Consider the following 19,552-nt stretch of genomic DNA (forward strand, 5'->3'; position numbering starts at 1 on the left):
CTCTACATGTATGTCTCTCTTTTTTTCCTTGTGTGAAGTATACTGAGTTTAATTAAGGTTGTTTGCATGAACACAGTAGACATTGAGTAGAAAGGGGAGGTCAAAGCTTGGAGTCTTTAGAACAAGGAGTATCAGTAAATCTGATTCCAAATCTTAGTTTTCTTATTTAGGAGGAACCATTAGTTAATGAAAACCTTCTAGTTTGTCTATTGAAAAGTGTCCCAGTGTTTAATTTGGGGTTGGCTTTCATAATCCCCACTTCAGTACCGGCAACATGAAATAAGACTTCTCAGGTGCTTCTGAAGGTTTCTAATGCTGGAGCAACCTCGGCACTTAGTCAAATGGTTGTCAATACTGTGACAGCAACACTGTGACAGTGAATGAGAAGGAAGACACGTCTAACATATGAATTGTATTTCACAGGTTTCAGGTGCATAATTTCATTGAGCATCATAACACCCAGATCTATAAATTCAGATTCAGGGATAATTATTTGGCTAAGAAACAAGTTGGTTCTAGAGCAATTCCAGAATCTAGGAAATCTGTCTTTTGGTCTGCAAATCTTTCTGCTCTTCTGCATAATCCCATAAATTTGGGCAGAAATGTCCATGTATATCATGAAAACATGTACATAAGTAGATATTGAGATACAATAACATTTGAGAAGAATGGAGGGCTTTTGTTTGCTGTTTCCTCTTCAGTCTTAAGCAGGGCAGTCTTCATTCTAGAGTCTACCCTTCCACTTCCTCCAAAGTTAAGTGGGTGTGGGAAGTGATGGTTGAGCTCACTCAGTAGTGGCTTAACAATGAAGTAAGTTTACTTTCCCTGGCGACAAGATGCCAAGGCTTTGTGGAGCACATACATCAATGATAAGCATGTCTGTACAGGGAGAGAGCATGTCCTCAGAGAGCATTGTGGGAGTTCTCCGGCTCCTGCTCCCTAGGTACAACTACCAGAAAACACCTGAAGTGCAAAGGGAGCTTTGCATAATATGAAATCAAGCATGTCCTGACGAGAAGAAAGTCTTTATGAAGCAGAAATACCCACATACCCTGGGTTTCTTTTGAGAAGAAAATTAATTCACCCAACATGAAGACAGCAAATTACCATATGTTATACTTTGTTTAATGCAAGTTGGCAGTGTGGGGCAGTGAAGTAGAGTAGCTGTCTTCAGTCTCTTTGTTTTCCTAACTGACAGACATCCGCCTGGAAACCTGCTTCCTGGGGTATGACGACGAGGAGTGCACTCTGCCCATCGCTGGCCGCCACCGGATGGATGCCTGCTGCTGCTCTGTTGGAGCAGCCTGGGGCAGCGAGGAGTGTGAGGAGTGCCCTGTGAGAAACACCCCAGAGTATGAGGAACTCTGTCCCCGAGGGCCTGGATTTGCTACAAAAGATATTACAAATGGAAAACCTTTCTTCAAAGGTATAGTATTTTCAAATAGTTAATTGGTTTTCAGTTCAGACCAGCAAGGGCACCTTTGCATGAGCCAGAGTTTGACAAACAAAAGTCCAACAAATGTCAGTATCAGTGTGGTTGTCGCTTTGTTATCTACATGAGTTTTTAGATCTCTTGTGAAAAAAGCATATGTACATGCATAAAATATCCAAATACACTCTGATCGAGACTTTCCACAGACCCTACTACTCAGGACTTCTGGTAGTAGTAACATAAATCTACATATTATGTGGAGTGTGGTGGCGCACACCTTTAATCCCAGCACTTGGGAGGCACAGGTAGGAGGATCACTCTGAGTTCAAGGTCAGCCTCAGACTACATACTGAATATAGGTCAGCCTGGGCTGGAGTGTAACTTTATACCTTGAAACACCAAATAATAATAATAATAATAATAATAGCCCTACATATTATTATCCCAATCAAGAATTAGCCAGAATCTGTCCAGGAAATCTGAATGCTATCTACTAAAGCCCTGTGATTTGACATTTTACCTGCAGTCTGAAGCATTCCTCACCGCTATGCACCTGAGTTTAGATAACGGAGGGTGAGTAGCATGAGAAGCCAATGGCAGGTCCTTTTTCAGAATACAGAAAACATACTCCCTTGGCATAGGAAAGTTCAAATATTATTTTAGGTTGTCATCTTGTAACTTTAAGTCCATGTCAAAATAAGAAGTTATAGATATAACTTAATTCCGAGAGTGGCTTAACTTTTTATGCCCAGTGATAGAGTTTGTTTACTTAGCATATGGAAAAAACAAACTTTGTTTCTGACAAGCTTAATTATCCAGAGAGGCCCCAGCTTAGGTTCCTGGTATACAGTGTGTAATGGTTGCTCAATTTTGCCTGCTAAGAGCATGTCAGGTTTTTAAAATTGAGACCTATTTATTGCATGCACTTCATATCTAAACTAATTCAAAAAGATCTAAACTAATTCACATACTTATCCTCCTCCTCTTTTTTTTTCCTTTTCTTTTACTGTTTTATCCTTAGGGTTAAAATGTTTGTGTCAAGAAAGGCAGTTTCTTCATAAATAAATTTAAAGGAACGTGAATAATCTGCTTCCACAGGACGTAGCAATCTGTTGCTGTGAAAGAATTTATATTCTTAGTTAGTCCAGCAGCTCCCTGACAGCAGCATGCAGAAGTGGGTTTGTGTTTTTAGAGGTCTTGCTTTGGACTTTCTCCAACAAAGGGAAACTCAGGTCACATTACACATACATTCAATATCTTCTAGTATTCAAGAAGCTCTCTGAGTTACATTATTAATATGTAATACTGAGAAAAATTAAATATTGTAAATAATTGAAAGCATAAATGACATCTTTGGGAACTGGGTTAGTGGGGAAGAGCCCTTACTATGCAAGTATGGGGACTTGAAAATGATCACCACATTTATAGAAGCTGGGTGTGACTACACAGCCTAGCACTCCAATGCTGACAGGAGCAGAGACAAGAGGATCACTGTGGCTTGCTGGCCAGCCAGTCAAGCCAAAAGGTGAGCTCCAGGTTCAGTGAGTGAGCCTGTGCAAGGAAAAAAGGTGGACCAGTGATAAAGACACTCAGTGCCCTCCTCTGGCCTGCATAGTATGCACCTGCACACATATGTGCATACTCCACACATACTGAAAAAATGACACCTTTGAAATTCTCATAATAATTTTAAGGTATGCCCAAGAACATTCCAGTGATCTTTGAATGATGACCTTATTTTGTTGGATATTTAGTTGGTAATGGTGGGGTGATGTGTTTCAGTTATCTTTTATGTACTGTAATATAAACATTTGTTGTTTAGACTTTTATTTGGAAAAAAGCTATCAAGTGTTCACTATATATCAGGAAGTGTTCTGAGCACAGGAAGTTCAAATAAACATGCTGGCTTCTCTAACACTATTTCTAAAATGGAGACATTAGGTTATCATATATTCTTTTAAATAAGTATTGCAGATATTAAATCAAGATCCTCCAACCTTCTGCTTTAAAAAATGTTGAGTTCTATCACTTTAATTTTATTATTTTTATTTTTATTATTTTATCCACATTTTATTTTATTCTATTATTTTGAAGATATCAATGAGTGCAAGATGATACCCAGCCTCTGCACCCACGGAAAGTGCAGAAACACCATTGGCAGCTTTAAGTGCCGGTGTGACAGTGGCTTCGCTCTTGATTCTGAAGAAAGGAACTGCACAGGTCAGTGAGTTTGCCTCTAGGGCCAGGAAAGGGGACATCCTTTCAAGGTCCTCTCATTTACCTCTTGCCTTGAACATTAAGGCTATCCTGATACCAACTTACTACTACTTACTTTTCTGCAGACATAGATGAGTGCCGCATATCTCCCGACCTCTGTGGCAGAGGCCAGTGTGTGAACACTCCGGGAGACTTTGAATGCAAGTGTGATGAAGGCTATGAAAGTGGATTCATGATGATGAAGAACTGCATGGGTAAGCTTGTAGTCCTCTAATCAGCACAGGAAGAGAAGGATTCCTGGGAGCTGAGAGGCCCCATAGCTAGGGTCCCATGCTCTTCCCGCTGCCTGCCCTACAATGAGTGAGGAAAGTCTGCTGCAGCATCACTTGGGTGGGGAAGTAATGAGGGAATACATATGATGGGATTGTGGGTGACTTTGATGGCCAGTATGAGCCTCAAGAGATGGCTTCTGCATCCTGCATAGGAATTGAAAACAATTCAGATGCAAACTCAGTAGACGTCCCGCCACTAGACTTCTTTCCAGCACTTCCTGAAGATGGTACCGATCAAGCTGCCTTAGATGTGCTTCCCTGTGAACAATCTGAGGTGGAGTTTGTGGAGAAAATGATTTTCCTGCAGGAGTGTTCTTGGGAGAAGCCTGCAGGGAAGGCAGCAGGTTAGAGCTGAGGAAGGTGAGCCTAGGGTTCTGTTATACCGCAGCTCTCCTCACACCCTGATGCTGACAGGAGCTCTGTGGTATGGATGGCACTCAAGAGTTTTCCTGTGTTGAGACAAGGCTCAAGATTTCATATGTGCAAGCCAGTTCAATTAAGTATCAGCCTTGGTGGCTTCTAACATGGGAGAACGTATAAGCTGTTACCTCCACGGCATCTCAGAGTGAGATACACAGTGGTTCTCCAAGATGAGAGCCTACAAAGGCCTTAGCTGCCAGGGCAGAACAGCTGAGGGTTAGTAAAAGAACACGGGGTGCCAGTATCTTCAACATGGGTCATTTACATTTTGCAGATATTGATGAGTGTCAGAGAGATCCTCTCCTGTGCCGAGGAGGTGACTGCCACAACACAGAAGGAAGTTACCGGTGTGAATGCCCACCTGGCCACCAGCTGTCTCCAAATATTTCTGAATGTATTGGTAAGAATCATGACTTTCAGATCCCTGGCTTGAGATAAGGCATTTTACACACATACACACACACACACACACACACACACATACACACACACATACACACACACACACACACACACACACACACACACATCTCTGCCACAATCAGAAGCTCATATCTGTGCCTCCCTCTTTGTTCCTAAACAGACATCAATGAATGTGCCCTGAGCGCAAACCTCTGCCCGAATGGCCGCTGTGTGAACCTCGTGGGGAAGTATCAGTGCGCCTGCAATCCCGGCTATCACTCAACTCCTGACAGGCTCTTCTGTGTGGGTGAGTTGTAGCCCTGTTCTTATTTTTATTTTGTGTTGCATTTACTTTCTTTGTGAAATGTAATGTATTCTGAGTTCCATTTTTGTCACTAGTTGCTTTTACTGAATTTTATTTTCAGTGTAAGTAAAATTCCTGTCACAGTTACCCACAGTCTTACCTCTCACCTCCCTTTTCTGTTTGAAGAAGCAGTTTATTGAAAGATACAGACGTCATAACTACAGCTTGTATAATTTGGCGCATGTAGTTTTGGATAATGAGCAGTGGCACATGCACAAATGCATGCTACATGGGGCTCAGCCAGAGATAATTACCCCTGTGATACAGTAGGCATGGAAAGTTCTGTGGAAAAGACAAAATGGTACATGATGAGATCTATGCTGCTCCTCTTTGCTGTTACAGATCACTAAGAGTTCAAAGAATAACTATGGACAGGAAGGCCATGGAGTCTTTCTACCTCACATTGAAGCAGAGGCCAGGCCTGGCACTCCTTAAGGATGAGCTTTTGTCAAACAAGTGTTTAGTGGTAGGCCATCTGTAAGTTCAGTCATGCTGTGAAGAGTGGTGTAGAAAGCCTGTGACATTATCACGCCCAAAATCAAAGTGAATTTTGTAAATGCTGCCAGTTTGGTCCTGGTTTGCAGTGTACACCAAATGGAACCACCAAGTCTCATAAGGATTCCATTCAAGAACCAAAAATTCACATGCATTTTTATGAAATCTGGCCAGAACAACTGAGAACTTCCACTCAAGTGATCAAGAACTTGTTCTCAAGAACAAGTTCAAACAGGAATGAAGCTTCAGCAAATCAAACCATAATTCAAGTTCAAATTGAATATCAATGAACAAGAGAATTGCCATAACTATAAACACAAAGGAAGGTGTCTTTGCCTATTTTAGTGTGCTATAATGGAGTACCTGACCCTGCATATTTTATAATAGATAAAAATTCACTGGCTCCCAGGTATAGAGGCTGGGAAGTCCAACAGCAAAGTGCTGGCATTGGGCAAGGACCTTCATGTTACACCAGTGTGTACTAAAAGGCAACAGGGGACAAACATTTCACCCTGTTATCATGATACCAGTACTGCCCATGAGAGTTGAGCACTTGTGCTTAATTTACCTCTTAATAATGGTCTCACTGCTTCATGTTTTTACTATAGTAATTATTTTTTAAATGATTTTTAAACTGGACAAACATTTAAATTGCACAAGAAGCTAATATGATTTTCATATCTCTTAGACATTGATGAATGCAGTATAATGAATGGTGGCTGTGAAACCTTCTGCACGAACTCTGAAGGTAGTTATGAATGTAGCTGTCAGCCAGGATTTGCACTAATGCCTGACCAGAGATCCTGTACAGGTGAGTATGTTTAGCCTTCTTTGAAGTCTCTTAATGGCTGTCTCCTCAGTAGGGTGGCTTAGGTCCGAACTTTGGAATCAGGCTATCTTGGGTTCAAACTCTTGTCTCTTCTATATTGTAGCTATGTGATAAAGACACTTAGTATCAGAATTTTCATTTGGAAAATGAAGTTCAGATTGTATTGAAGAGGATATACAAAATAGTATCAGTTACTTGCTTGTTGCTGTGAACAAACACCTGACCAGAAGCAACTTGAGAAAGCAAGGGTTTATTTTCACTTACTTTGAGGTCACAGTTTTTATTTTTATTATTTATTAGTTTTGTATTCAGCAAATACAGTCAGTTTGGTTACCATTATTAGGCTCATCTGTGACCTACCCCCTCCCCTTGGCCCCTCCTTGTTGAGGTATATGGGTCATGCATTGTGGAGTTAGCCCACAGTTATGGGTAGGATAAATGTCTCTGCATATCATGAGAGGTCACAATTTTTCATGACAGGAAAGGCATGTGACAGAAGCATAAAGTAGCTGGCCATATTCAGCCCACAGTAAAGAAGTAGAGAGCATTGAATGCTACTTCTCAGCTTGTTTTCTCTTTTATATCCAGTCTGGGACCTCAGCCTATGGAATGGAGCTGTTCACAATTACGGTCCCACCTCAATTAACCTAGTCTAGAAAATACCTCACAGACCTTGCCAGAGATTTGTTTCCATGGTGACGCTAAATCAAGTTGAGAACCAGAGAAACTTTAGCCATCACAAAAAAATTAATGAAGTACCTGGCACATAGTAGATGACATATAATGTCTATTTTCTTCATTGTACAAAATTTTGTAGAAGTTAATCTTTTTACTTAATTTGATGTTATTCTGCAACATAAGCATCACCTGAAAACTTGCTAGAACCACAAACTTTCAGGCTGTATCCCAGAAACTACTGTGTAATCTGAGTGACCTATATTTTCATAAGCCCTTTGAATCAGGTTACAAGTTAAAGTTTGAGAATCAGTGTTCTAATTGATACTTCCCTAGTGCTGCAGGAGACAGGCAGCCAAGAAGAGATGAGAAAAGAGTGAGTGATACAGGTCTTGAATTTGGGCTATAGCTAAGAGAACTTGAGTTTAGGCACCACAATGATTTCACTTGACCTAGAAACTCTCCCTAAAATAAAAATCTCTTCATAAATTTGGCCATGAAAACTAAATGTTGAGTATTGTTCCCAATACTAGCCCAAAAATTGCCTTCAGGGAAATAGCAACAAGCATGTTGGGGCACTGAAACATATCATAACAGAAATACAGAGTCTACAGAGAATTCAATACTAAAAATAAATTGCTAACACTCCCACCAGGGATCAAGGACTATTGTGGAAATGGGGGCACAAAGATTGCAAGAGCCACAGGGTGGGTAAAATTATCCTGAGATACATACCCTCCAGGAGACTGAAGTTAGACCCTAATTACCCCACAGTGAACACCAAGGACCCTACTGAGAAGGTCCCTCAGAGAAATGGAGACTGGGGGTGAAGTGATACAAGACTGTAACTTACATAAAATATATACATTTGTATAAATTAGAAAAAAAGTATAATAATAAAGTATAGGCTGTTTATATGGGCAGAAGAGAAAGAAGAAATGGAGAAAAAAAGGCCCAAAGGTACACAAATTAGCAGTTGTGTGGGATGAATAAGCTTAGAAATCTACTATTATAGGATGGTGGTAGTCAGTAATATTGTGGTGTGTATTGAATTTTTGCTAAGGCAGGTATTAGGTATTATAACACAGAGACCTATGTATGCAATTGTCACATATGCTAGTTTGCTTGACTATAGTAAAAATTGCACTAGTTGAGCTGGAGAGATGGCTTAGTAGTTAAGGTATTTGCCTGTGAAGCCTAAGGACCCAGATCAGCTCCCAGATCACACATACAGCATACACACAAGTTTGCACATGCACACAAGGCGGTGTAGGCAGCTGGAGTTCAATTGTAGTGACTAGAGGTGCTGGCATACCAATTCTCTCTCTAAAACAGAAGAAAAAGAAAGAAAAAATTACACTACTTGTGTCTTTTAAGTAGCGAGACTGGAGGAAATAAACTACCCGGTGCACTTCAGCCAAGCCGCAGCTGAATCCACAGGGGAATGGGGAGATGAGCATGAGTGCTGTTTCCTTGCTGTCCCTGATAAGCAGCACCAGGCTGTAGGAGACAGACCCTGAGGATACTCAACACCTACTAAAGCAGAGATTCAGAGGCTCCTAAGAGCTCCTCACTGAAGTAGACTTAAAACTCACCCATGACCAATTTTGCAGAAGAGGGTGTGGAAAGATTGTAAGAGCCACAGGTTGAGATGACATGCCCAGAGGCAACCCCTCCCTCCAAAAATAGCTAACTTCTGCTCCCACAACCTCATGGGGAATACTTGCAACCCTACTGAGGAGCGTCCCCAACAAAATGGGGGCAGAGTTAAAGAAAAAGAGGGTACCAACACATGATTTATCTATATGAAACATCTTGTTAGTAAGAAAGAAAAAGTAAAACAGTAAATGTTAATTTTTTTTTTTACTGAAAGTTCATTTAAATAGACATTCTTACTTGAAGTGATTTTTATTTTTAAAAATCAATAAAATAAAAGATAATAGAGCTTTAGCCTTTATAATTGGATGAGAAAAATAAAGATTCATAATCATTTTTAAATGACATGAGTTTAAGTTTCTGTTTAAACGATACTCTTCTATCAGTGTAGAAATATCACATGCCCCTAGGCAATATATTGTGAGATTTATCCTTTTCATCCAAGATAACCTGATGGGATGGGGTAATTTATATAAAGCTTCATTTGAATTTAAGAGTGACTAGTTTATTTTTTTAAATTTATTTGCCAGTGTGCACATATGCATGAGTGCATATGTGTGGACCCCAGGGCTTCTTGCCATTGCAAATGAACGCCAGACAGAGCCACCACTTGTTGAATCTGGCTTTATGGAAGTACTGGAGAATTGGACTCAGGCTTGTAGGCATTACAAGCAAGCACCTTCAGCCACTACACCATCTCCCCAGCCCAAGAGTTACTAGTTTTATGCAAATTGGCTGAGTTAGTTTGAATTAGAACAGTGAATGTTTTCTCACTGAATATTGGGGTCAATGTCAACAACATGCGGTTGTTTTTATGTATTGCAGATATCGATGAATGTGAGGATAACCCCAATATCTGTGATGGCGGTCAGTGTACGAATATACCTGGAGAATACAGGTGCTTGTGCTATGATGGATTCATGGCATCTGAAGATATGAAGACTTGTGTTGGTAAGCAAAGAAGACATTTGCTAACTTGTATGATTAGTCACATATAGTGTGAAATTGCATAGAGGTCAGTTTGTTTAGGTGATAAATGGATATCATGGGAAACATAAGGCTAGTATTCATATTTTAAACTAATCATTTCAAAGGATAACTTTCTCATGGCTGTGATATGATGGCCTTGTTGCATATGTTATATGGATTGATCTGACCATAGGTAAACTCCAGATAGGTATTTTATTTACCTATGATTTGTGTCCAAGTAACTTTCTTCCTGCTGAGTAGAGCTTAGGCTGCTAAAATGCTTATCTAAAGCTACACAAAATTAATCTTTAGTGTTGGTATGGAAACCTTTAAAATTTGTTTTTTGAATTTATTTATTGTATTCATTGAATAGCCCACCCCTTCTTGTAGGCAGGTAAAAGCCAGTCTGCATGGTTCAGGGTACAGCATGGATAGCCAGTGTTAACTAAGCTCTTTAAACATAATATTTTTCTCAGTGAAAACATTTAACTATATTTTGTAATACTTACTTATAAGACTATTTTGAGTAAAAGCATTTTCCACTTCCTCAAAGCTGTTTGATCTAAGGATAACAGTATCAGTTACCTCAGATATCTGATACCTCTGTCTTACAGATGTCAATGAATGTGACCTGAATCCAAATATCTGCCTCAGTGGGACCTGTGAGAACACTAAAGGCTCATTTATCTGTCATTGTGATATGGGATATTCTGGCAAAAAAGGAAAAACTGGCTGCACAGGTATGTTCTCTTTTTCATATTAAACAATAAAATATTAAGTAGTTAAGAGACTATCATGGTACTTACAATTTAACAAGTTTTAAAACAATATTTTTAGTGTGTTATAAAGCACTTATATAATATTTTTCACTAATTTAGCTTTTATGCCTTGAAAAACTGTCATAATTTATATTAGATCCAAGTTGAAGTTTAGTTCCTTTATCTGTGAAAAATGCAGTGAATAAATTAACAGTACAAATGACATGATTTTGGTGAGGTTAAACTCGCATTTTCAGATCCATTGAGTGAAATTTTGCTCTACTAACTTTTATTAAAGTAGCATGTTATGGCATGTAATATAATTTAAAACATAACAGAAACCATAGTGAGCTTGAATTAGGTAACTATATACTATTTTTAACAAATCAGTTTTATTTACAAAAGCCACCTTGGGTTTGCCCTTTGACTTAAAGCAAACATCAAAATTTTCAGGTTGACAATATATTAGGTGTACAGAGCTTTCTCCTAATTATATATACATATTTCAAGAAAGCATCACGATGTACTTATTATTTTTACAAAGTATGTCAAATTTACTCATGCATGGGATAATGGCAGTAATATTACTGGTAGTTCAACATGACATATTCTGGGCCAGCCCTGGCAGAAGCAGAGCTGGGATATTGTTATGCTCATTGTGCTATTGTTAAAAGGAAGCCTGACTAGGGCTCATTCTGATAAATGGCACCATGATTATACTCTCAACTGGTCCATGCAGCCACTTAGGTACAAAGGGTTCTGTGGTCCAAACTTAATTACCAACTTCTAGTATAATTGTAAGACTTGCTAAGGACTGGTGGTCTAGCAGTAATGAAGAGGGAGATAGGATAGTCTGTGCTGTGTTTAATGAATAGAGGGAATTCTATTGTTTGGCCAAACTGAGTTCATTGACATTTAATGCAGAGGGAAGTGCTATTCATGAAAGGAGAAGGTCTTGGGGACAGTCATCATTGCCAGTAAGAAAAAGATCTCAGGGCTAGGATGATGGCTCAGTGGCTAAGGTGCCTCCTGCACGAGCATGACAACCTGAGTATGTACCCTCAGCACCCATGTAAATACCAGGTGTAGCGGTATATGATAATGCTAAGAAGTGGAGATAGGGAATCCTGGGGCTCACTAGCAGACTAGCCATTCTATCTGAATCAGTGAGCTCTAGGTTCCAGCAGAGACCCTATCTCATAGAATAAGGTTTAGAGCTATTGGGAAGGCCCCTGGCATCAACCTCTTATCTCTACATGCATGTGTACATATATGTGCTCACATACATATGGACACACATACACATGCATTCATGCCACACACACATACACACCAAAAAAAAGTCTCTAGAACACCATTCTCCAAGTTCCAACTAACTGGGGCATAAGCAGTAACTATTTTAGACTCCTTACTATGAAGAAATTTCTAATTTTCATGCCATATTATGTCATTTTAGATGAATGAACTATAATGCATAGAATACCTTTAGCATAGTACTGGCTAATGAATAGCATCTTATTGCTATCATGACAAGGCATGCAGAATCCATACCTAAAGGACATTTTAATGAAAAGTTGTAACTTGGTAGCTATGTTACTACTTACCATACATGCTTGAAATCAGTTTTTAAAATTAAGATACTCTGTATGCTGAAAGCCTTGTTTTTCATTTCCACAATTGAGTTACCTAGAGATTGACTAGAACCTGTACATTACACACTAGCTTGAGATGACACCAGTTTTCTGTTAACAGCAGCAGCCTTTTAGTGAATCCCATGAACAAAAGCATAGATATAAAGTTGGAGCAAGACTGTCCTTTCTGAAGGGCCAATACCAGTACCATTCTTTTAAACTGCAGCCTGTTGTGGGAACTTTTGCCTGGGGGAAGCATATGCAAACATCTGCTCCCTGCAGATAGAATACCAATGACAGACCAAAGTATCATTCTACCAAAGTTCAACTTGGTGAGTTTTGTGGGCTTGTTTACAGAGCATGGGCATACATAGAACTGTGTGGGTGATCCCCAAGCAGTGGCATCTCTGGAAAGTCTCATGTAGTATGGATGACAACATTCCCACAGCTGCATAGATGGAATCCCCCTTCAGTTAACTTTCCACACACTATCTACTCAAGTGCCTTGCAAGAACATGTATATCTGGGACAGAATTGTATACGCATGGTAGGAAGGTTTAGGAGTGGCTTAGATCTCATGTGAGGGTCTAGTGACTCTCCCTATCTCTCCTTCTGTGGAGGTACATCAACAGGTCCAATTTTTAGGGTCCCTTGCTAGTAGTCATAGCTAAGATGGTAATAGTTCTTTGGAGGGCAGCACTCTGTAACACAGCCTAAAATGTTTTTTTTTTTTTTTTGATTGATGATACCCAGTTAGCACAACAGGAAGAAGCCCCCAAATTTGTCTTGAGTTTTATAGCCTCTTTGATATCTTAGGCACATGGCACATAATATTCTCATGCAAAGGAGTAAAACCCTGAATTTATTCCGGCTTCTTCCTCAGGCTTGCCATCATGAACAAGTCACCAGGGCTCTCTGCAGTCATTCAAATTGCCCTTGGGCTAGTTACTATGGGATGCGGGGCTACATTAGAAAAGAAGAAAAATATCTTGTATAAGCACTGCTACTGACAAGCAAGAGTATCACACTGGACTGAAAATGATTTGAACAAACAGGAATTGGAAGGAAGTTTGATGTACTTAAAAACAAGTTTTTGTTAGAATCTGGACAAAAATGTTTTTTTTCAATTCTAAGTAACTAGGGCTCTTTTTTGGTTTAAAGTTGGTGTCACACACAACTTAGAAGACCATCAGGTTACCTTGGTGATGTTCATGGTAAATACAAGTGTTTATAATGTCCTAGGCAACTAATGTAAACAAAGATATGCATCTTGCCTAATTGGATAAGCAAGCCACACCACAAATAACAGCAAGGGTAGATGTTGAAATTATGTTGTCACAGTGGATAATACGTGTGTGTGTGTGTGTGTGTGCGCGCACGCGCGCATGTGTGCTTATTTGTTTATTTAGATAGAATTTTTAAATGAGTACCCTGGAAAAGAATTATTAAAAACATGCATGCTATTTCACAAGGAGAAACTTTGTTTCATGAGAACTCAAAAACGTCCTCTGGGCTCCATTACAGCTTTGTCTAAATATTTCAGCTCCCTTGTCATTACTGATTGTTTCCATTTTAACAAATAAACATGTTTCCTTCTCCCAATCACATCAGCAGTGTTAAGAATCCACCCACTGACTCACATTCCGAGCCCACACAGATGCTAAGGGTTTCTTTTTTTCTCTGTAAGCTTTGTCCAACTTGTGGGTATTGCTTAGGGGAATGTTTGATTTAATGGAGAGAGAATGTGCCTTTGCTTGAAACTGAGGACACAGCTCTTCTATCTTTGGCTTCAGTGAGTTGAATCACAATTTTTTCTGTAACCCAATGTTAAACTTCTGCTGCTCATGTACATAATTGTAATTGGGACAAAAAAAAGTAGGTCACTGCTGGATGTCATCTACAGGTGGGGTCTTGACCTTCATAAACTTGATTCTAAGAACCAACTCCCAGTACATGTTTGTTCACTTACTCAGTGAATAAGGGATGTCATTAAGTGAACTAAAATGAAAATGGTTTTTAGTTAAAATAACAGGATTTCTGGATAAATCCATTTCTCAAACTATCTCATTCCTTTCACATGAGAAATGTTTCTGGTCAGTCTTACTCCTTGGTAGAGAATCGTATTCTTCCCCACCAACAGCCAGAATTTGAGTTAATTTCCTCCCGACATCTTATCACTGTTAATTCTCCACTGGCTGTCAGCCTGTGAAAACTCCATGGGTGTCCACTTCATTGTTTTGGCTCAAACTTTTATCCAAATTAAGAAATCCAAGTAGCCCTTGCATGTAGACTTCCCTTCTGATGTTTCTCGCTCTCAGGGTCATGGGACATGTGACAGATGAGGTACACAGGTGGTAGAAAAGGCAAGTATTTGTGGGGGTGATATGCCCTCTCCCTGTATGATGGCCACAGGAGGCCAGAGACATGTAGAGAATCACTGTATATAGATGGTAGACACATTTGGGGTACCAAAACCTGACACAAAGTCTACTCAGACCCCATCCCCACCCTCCAAGGGGCCCCTGCACAGAGGACCTTTGAGTCTTTGTGACTGAGGACCAGTGGGCTTAAGAAGGTTGCAGTGTCAGCCTAAAATTTGAATTTCTTTGCTTTTCTTGGCTTACACTTAATCTTAAAAGGGAATTTTCTGTCTGGAGCAAATTTGTAGAGGAAAGAGAACATTTGTACAGAAAAAGATGTTCTTGGCAAGCTCTTATTCTGTTTCTTTCATATTATTAAGGAGTGTTTCAGTTCAGTACTTTTATTTGCTTGTTTTCCTTGTGGCTCAGTTTCCCTTCTATCTGCTTTCACAGTGAAGTACATTTCTAGGCCTAAGTCTTCCATGAAAACAATGAATAATAGTTGGTGTATATAAGCACGACCATGTAAACACGTTTCATTCAGAAGTGCCTTTATGCTGAATGACCATGTTATCTTTCCCATTCACTTTTTACATACTAAGAATGAAAGCTATTTGAGATGATGAGTTAAACAAATATTCAAAAAATAGAATTGAAAATTGACTCTTGAGTTACTTTTTCCTCCTATCCCAAAGTCAAAAATATATAGCTTCATGCACATATCATTTCTTTTTACCTTAAAAATATTATAGAGGCACTAAAAATATTTTCTCAAATGAGAATTTTTTAAATATATTATTAATAATAAAAAACAAAGAGACTCCTAACTAAAGAAATAGCAGTTTTCTTAAATGCAAGAATTAATGAAAAGGTAAAATACACATGAAAATAAGGGTACCTTTAGGAATTAGTAAGTGCAAAAATGGGAAGCAAAAGAAGGTAAATTGGGATGATGAATGTGGTCAAAGTGTATGATCTGTATGTGTGAATATATCATACCCAGACCCATTTTAGACAGTGAATATGCACTAATGGGAAAAAAAAGAAATTTAGAGATTAGAGAATTGTTAGATTAACAGACTTGATTAACTGTAAAAATTATGCTTAGTAAAAGTATAAGTATCTATGTTTTCATATTCACCAGGATTTTAAGAATTCTTTAAAGCAAGAATTAGAATAAAATCCTCAAGTTAGTGAAGAAATGAATTCACTTGACCATCTGTGTCCCAGAGGAAGAGAACCACAAGTGGACAGGACAACTGAGTCACAGGCAGATCTGGCTCTGCGTGTCACTTTCTATGGCACCCAATCTCTGTTCTCTGAGAAGCTGAAAATTCTGACAGTGGAATTTGGAGTTCCATCCACTTAGAAAATTCTTTGGTTCTCATTTTAGTTACTTTTCTCTCTATGACAGAATAGCTGACAGAAGCCGCTGAAGGGGGGAAGGACTTGTTTTGGCTCTTGACTGCAGGGCATATGAGTTCATCATGATAGCAAAGGCATGGTGTCATGGGCATCTCCATCCAAGGTGGTATGAGCTTGCAGCATGACTTGATGACATCTTGGCAGATCAGGAAATATAAGGCCTGGTTGCGGACCAGAAGCAAATATCCTCTTCATGGCCTACCCACAGTGGCCCACTTCTGCAGCCTAGGTCACAGTCCCAAAGATTCTACATCGTTCCACAATTTCGCAACCAAGTGTTGGGAGACATTTTATATTCAAATCCTAACAGCTCCGTAATACTTAGTGACATTAGGACATGTGCAACTCAAGCTCATTGTTTCCACCTAAAATGATATGCCAAAGATTGTGACCAATAAGACAGAAATTGAGGCAGAACTTCATAAAAATTATGATTTGTGTGTTTACTTCTGAGCGAAAAAGATGTGTGCATGCCCTGTGTCAGTTCTGTAGGGTCCATTAGGCCAGAATTGGAAGGCTTACCTTCCTTAATTCCTGTACATTTGCCACTGTGATTCCTGGCCTGGCCTTCATTCTTTCCTTGGAATGTGCTATTCTCAGTTGTCCAGTTGGTTAAAGCTGCCAGTCACAAGTCTAAAGCTACGTACCTCCCTTGGCCTGCCGTATGACCTCTATCAGTGCCCATGGTGGTCGAGATTACATGACACCCACACAATCTGCTGTGGTGATAAGGATATTCTTTCAGACATATTTTCATTTCATGATTATTAGTGATATTACTACAAACTTTCTATAAGAAATCTGTCATCATTTTTTGTCAGTTTGTTCTGGAAGTTATGAGGAAGCCAAAGGTCTCTGGAGCATGTAGTACTTGGATGGAACATTTGCAAACAGCATGCTTCCAAATACTTTCAAATTATTTAATTGGGCTTCATTAAACAAGAGGGTAAACATAAGTTGCTTACCAGTTTCTTATTCATTCCACTTTTCATGTGATCGTTGGAAATTCTTTCAACATTTTGAACATCAAAGTTATCCTTCTTGACCTAAGTTTTGTGTCAACTACTAGCTTCCATCTAAAGTCATAGTATCATATCTAGAAGTTTTTGTTCCTAGTAAATGACAGTTAATTATGAGGTAAATGGTTATATAATAGATTGATTTGGGGAAACAAAAAAAGTCACCATAATAATTGCATATTGAACAGTCTATCTTGGATAAATTTGGAAATGGGATTCTGGGGGATGGAGAATTTTGAAGACAGTTTTTGTTCTTTTGGTAACTGGATCTAATCTGGTATTTCTTACTCTGACAAGATTCCCTGTACGTTGACTTCAGTTTTACATGAAGTATGCAAGTAGGTTTAGCCTACCAATGTACTAGGACTCATAGGAGGCTAAAGAAAAGCAGTTGCATCCCGCCTCAAGGAACATTTTCTGTGTGTGATTGAATTAGCAATTGCTAGATGAAAGCTTTTTTAAAAAAATATTTTTATTTATTTATTTGAGAGTGACAAACAGAGAGAAAGAAGCAGATAGAGAGAGAGAGAGAATGGGCATGCCAGGGCCTCCAGCCACTGCAAACAAACTCCAGACGTGTGCGCCCCCTTGTGCATCTGGCTAACGTGGGTCCTGGGGAATTGATCCTCAAACCGAGGTCCTTAGGCTTCACAGGCAAGCGCTTAACCACTAAGCCATCTCTCCAGCCCTAGATGAAAGCATTTATAAAAGTAAAACATTAAATAACAATGTTTTAACTTTAGGAATAAGATATTTTTTATTTATAAGTTATTCAAAAGTTTTTGATATGCCAATAGCATTATATTCCATTGTCTATAATGGATAAAAAAAAAACAAACATGCATCTTTAAACTATAGTTCCAGAAATACCCACTTTTTAAGGCTTTTACTTGGTTTATTTTACATTGTAGTGGCTGGACACCTACATTAAAATATAGAGCATTTTATATTAACATATAAAATGTAAGCCAGGTGTGGTGGCACAAACCATTAATCCCAGCAATTGGGAGGCTTAGATAGGAGGATAGCTGTGAGTTCAAGGCAACCCTGGGAGTACATAGTGAATTCCAGGTCAGCCTAGAATGAAACCCTACCTTGAGAAATCAAAATACATATATTATAAAATGTTAGCAGTAGCAAATCTTATCACATTATTCCTTCTTTACAACTTAAAATGTTCAATATGGACAGTTTACATGTGGTTATAAGTTTGTCTGTATTATACTGTGGCAGTGTGAGTGCATATCATCTTTGGAATATTAATACATCAATTAAAAGGCAAAATGGCTTCTTTCTAAACCACTGGTTGTTTTTTCAGACATCAATGAATGTGAAATTGGAGCCCATAACTGTGGCAGGCATGCTATGTGTACCAACACAGCAGGAAGCTTCAAGTGCAGCTGCAGTCCTGGGTGGATTGGAGATGGCATCAAGTGCACAGGTGAACTGGAGCAGAGCAGCACCTGCTTTTCATGAACTCCATGGATTATACATATAAGCATAGTAATTTTGTAAAGTCCCATTTAACTTGTACATAATTGAACTTAAATGCCACATTATCTATTAATGACGGTGTAACCTTGCTCTTAAGATCTGGACGAGTGCTCCAACGGAACACACATGTGCAGCCAACATGCAGACTGCAAGAATACCATGGGATCTTACCGCTGTCTCTGCAAGGAAGGTTATACAGGCGATGGCTTCACTTGTACAGGTAGGCTGTCTCTGGAGACAACTGGGAAACTGTAAGTTGGAGAAGCAAGGTATTCCCCATCCTTTAGACTAATAATTCTCTTTGAAGATCGAATCAGATCCCCAGGGAATAAAACTTTGGAACCAGAACATTTAAGTAGAACCCCAAAAGCTAACAATAATCAGTCTCTCCTCCCTCTCTCTCCTTATTTACATATACGTATATACAAATATGGATACATAAATAAACAAACAGATGTTCATAAGTACACACATATCACTGTATACATTGGTGGCATTAGACTAAAACAAATCATACTACTCTGACATTCTACACCTTTATATTTTTGTTTCTCATGAGTGACTGCTTTTCATATCAAACCCAAGGATAAGCTGGCTATAAAAAGCTATGTAAGGAAAGGAGGATCAGGTCCTTTGGATTAGGAGAACAATCTATACTTTCATCTTTCTCATCATAATCATCACCATTGTTGTATCATATTATAAATAATAATTACAGAACTGGTTTTTAAGGAATTCACCCACTTCTTTTATAGTATACTAATGAATGTTCTTCCTTCTTAGCTCTAATTACTAGTGACAGAATTAGCACAAATTGATACATGCATTTATACATATGGCTCAGATGTGGTTGTATAACTTATGCACTTACTTATGCATGCATCTACAGACAACATTTGATATCATGGCTTCAGAGTTAAATGAGCCACATTTATTACTCATTGTAGTATAGCTATTCATATGACTTAAACCATTAATTTATCCTGAAAACTGTGATAATAAAGTGATATGTAAGCCCAAAAGAGGGTTGAGGTTCACTGTATTGCAATTAGAACTAGAATTTACTGAAAGTTT

General features: G+C 38.9%; 1 protein-coding gene across 1 annotated transcript in view; it reads left to right on the forward strand.

Moving 5' to 3' along the window:
• The window catches only part of Fbn1 (fibrillin 1), a 254,992-nt gene that overhangs the window by 172,678 nt on the left and 62,762 nt on the right, over positions 1-19,552 (forward strand). The window contains exons 24-33 of the mRNA XM_045156152.1: positions 1,199-1,426; positions 3,527-3,652; positions 3,775-3,903; positions 4,676-4,801; positions 4,985-5,110; positions 6,351-6,473; positions 9,648-9,773; positions 10,406-10,531; positions 18,303-18,425; positions 18,576-18,698. Of these exons, the coding sequence (XP_045012087.1) occupies positions 1,199-1,426; positions 3,527-3,652; positions 3,775-3,903; positions 4,676-4,801; positions 4,985-5,110; positions 6,351-6,473; positions 9,648-9,773; positions 10,406-10,531; positions 18,303-18,425; positions 18,576-18,698 (1,356 nt within the window). The remainder of the gene's footprint in view (positions 1-1,198; positions 1,427-3,526; positions 3,653-3,774; positions 3,904-4,675; positions 4,802-4,984; positions 5,111-6,350; positions 6,474-9,647; positions 9,774-10,405; positions 10,532-18,302; positions 18,426-18,575; positions 18,699-19,552) is intronic.

Source organism: Jaculus jaculus, chromosome 8 (assembly GCF_020740685.1).
Source record: "Jaculus jaculus isolate mJacJac1 chromosome 8, mJacJac1.mat.Y.cur, whole genome shotgun sequence".
Lineage (NCBI taxonomy): Eukaryota > Metazoa > Chordata > Mammalia > Rodentia > Dipodidae > Jaculus > Jaculus jaculus.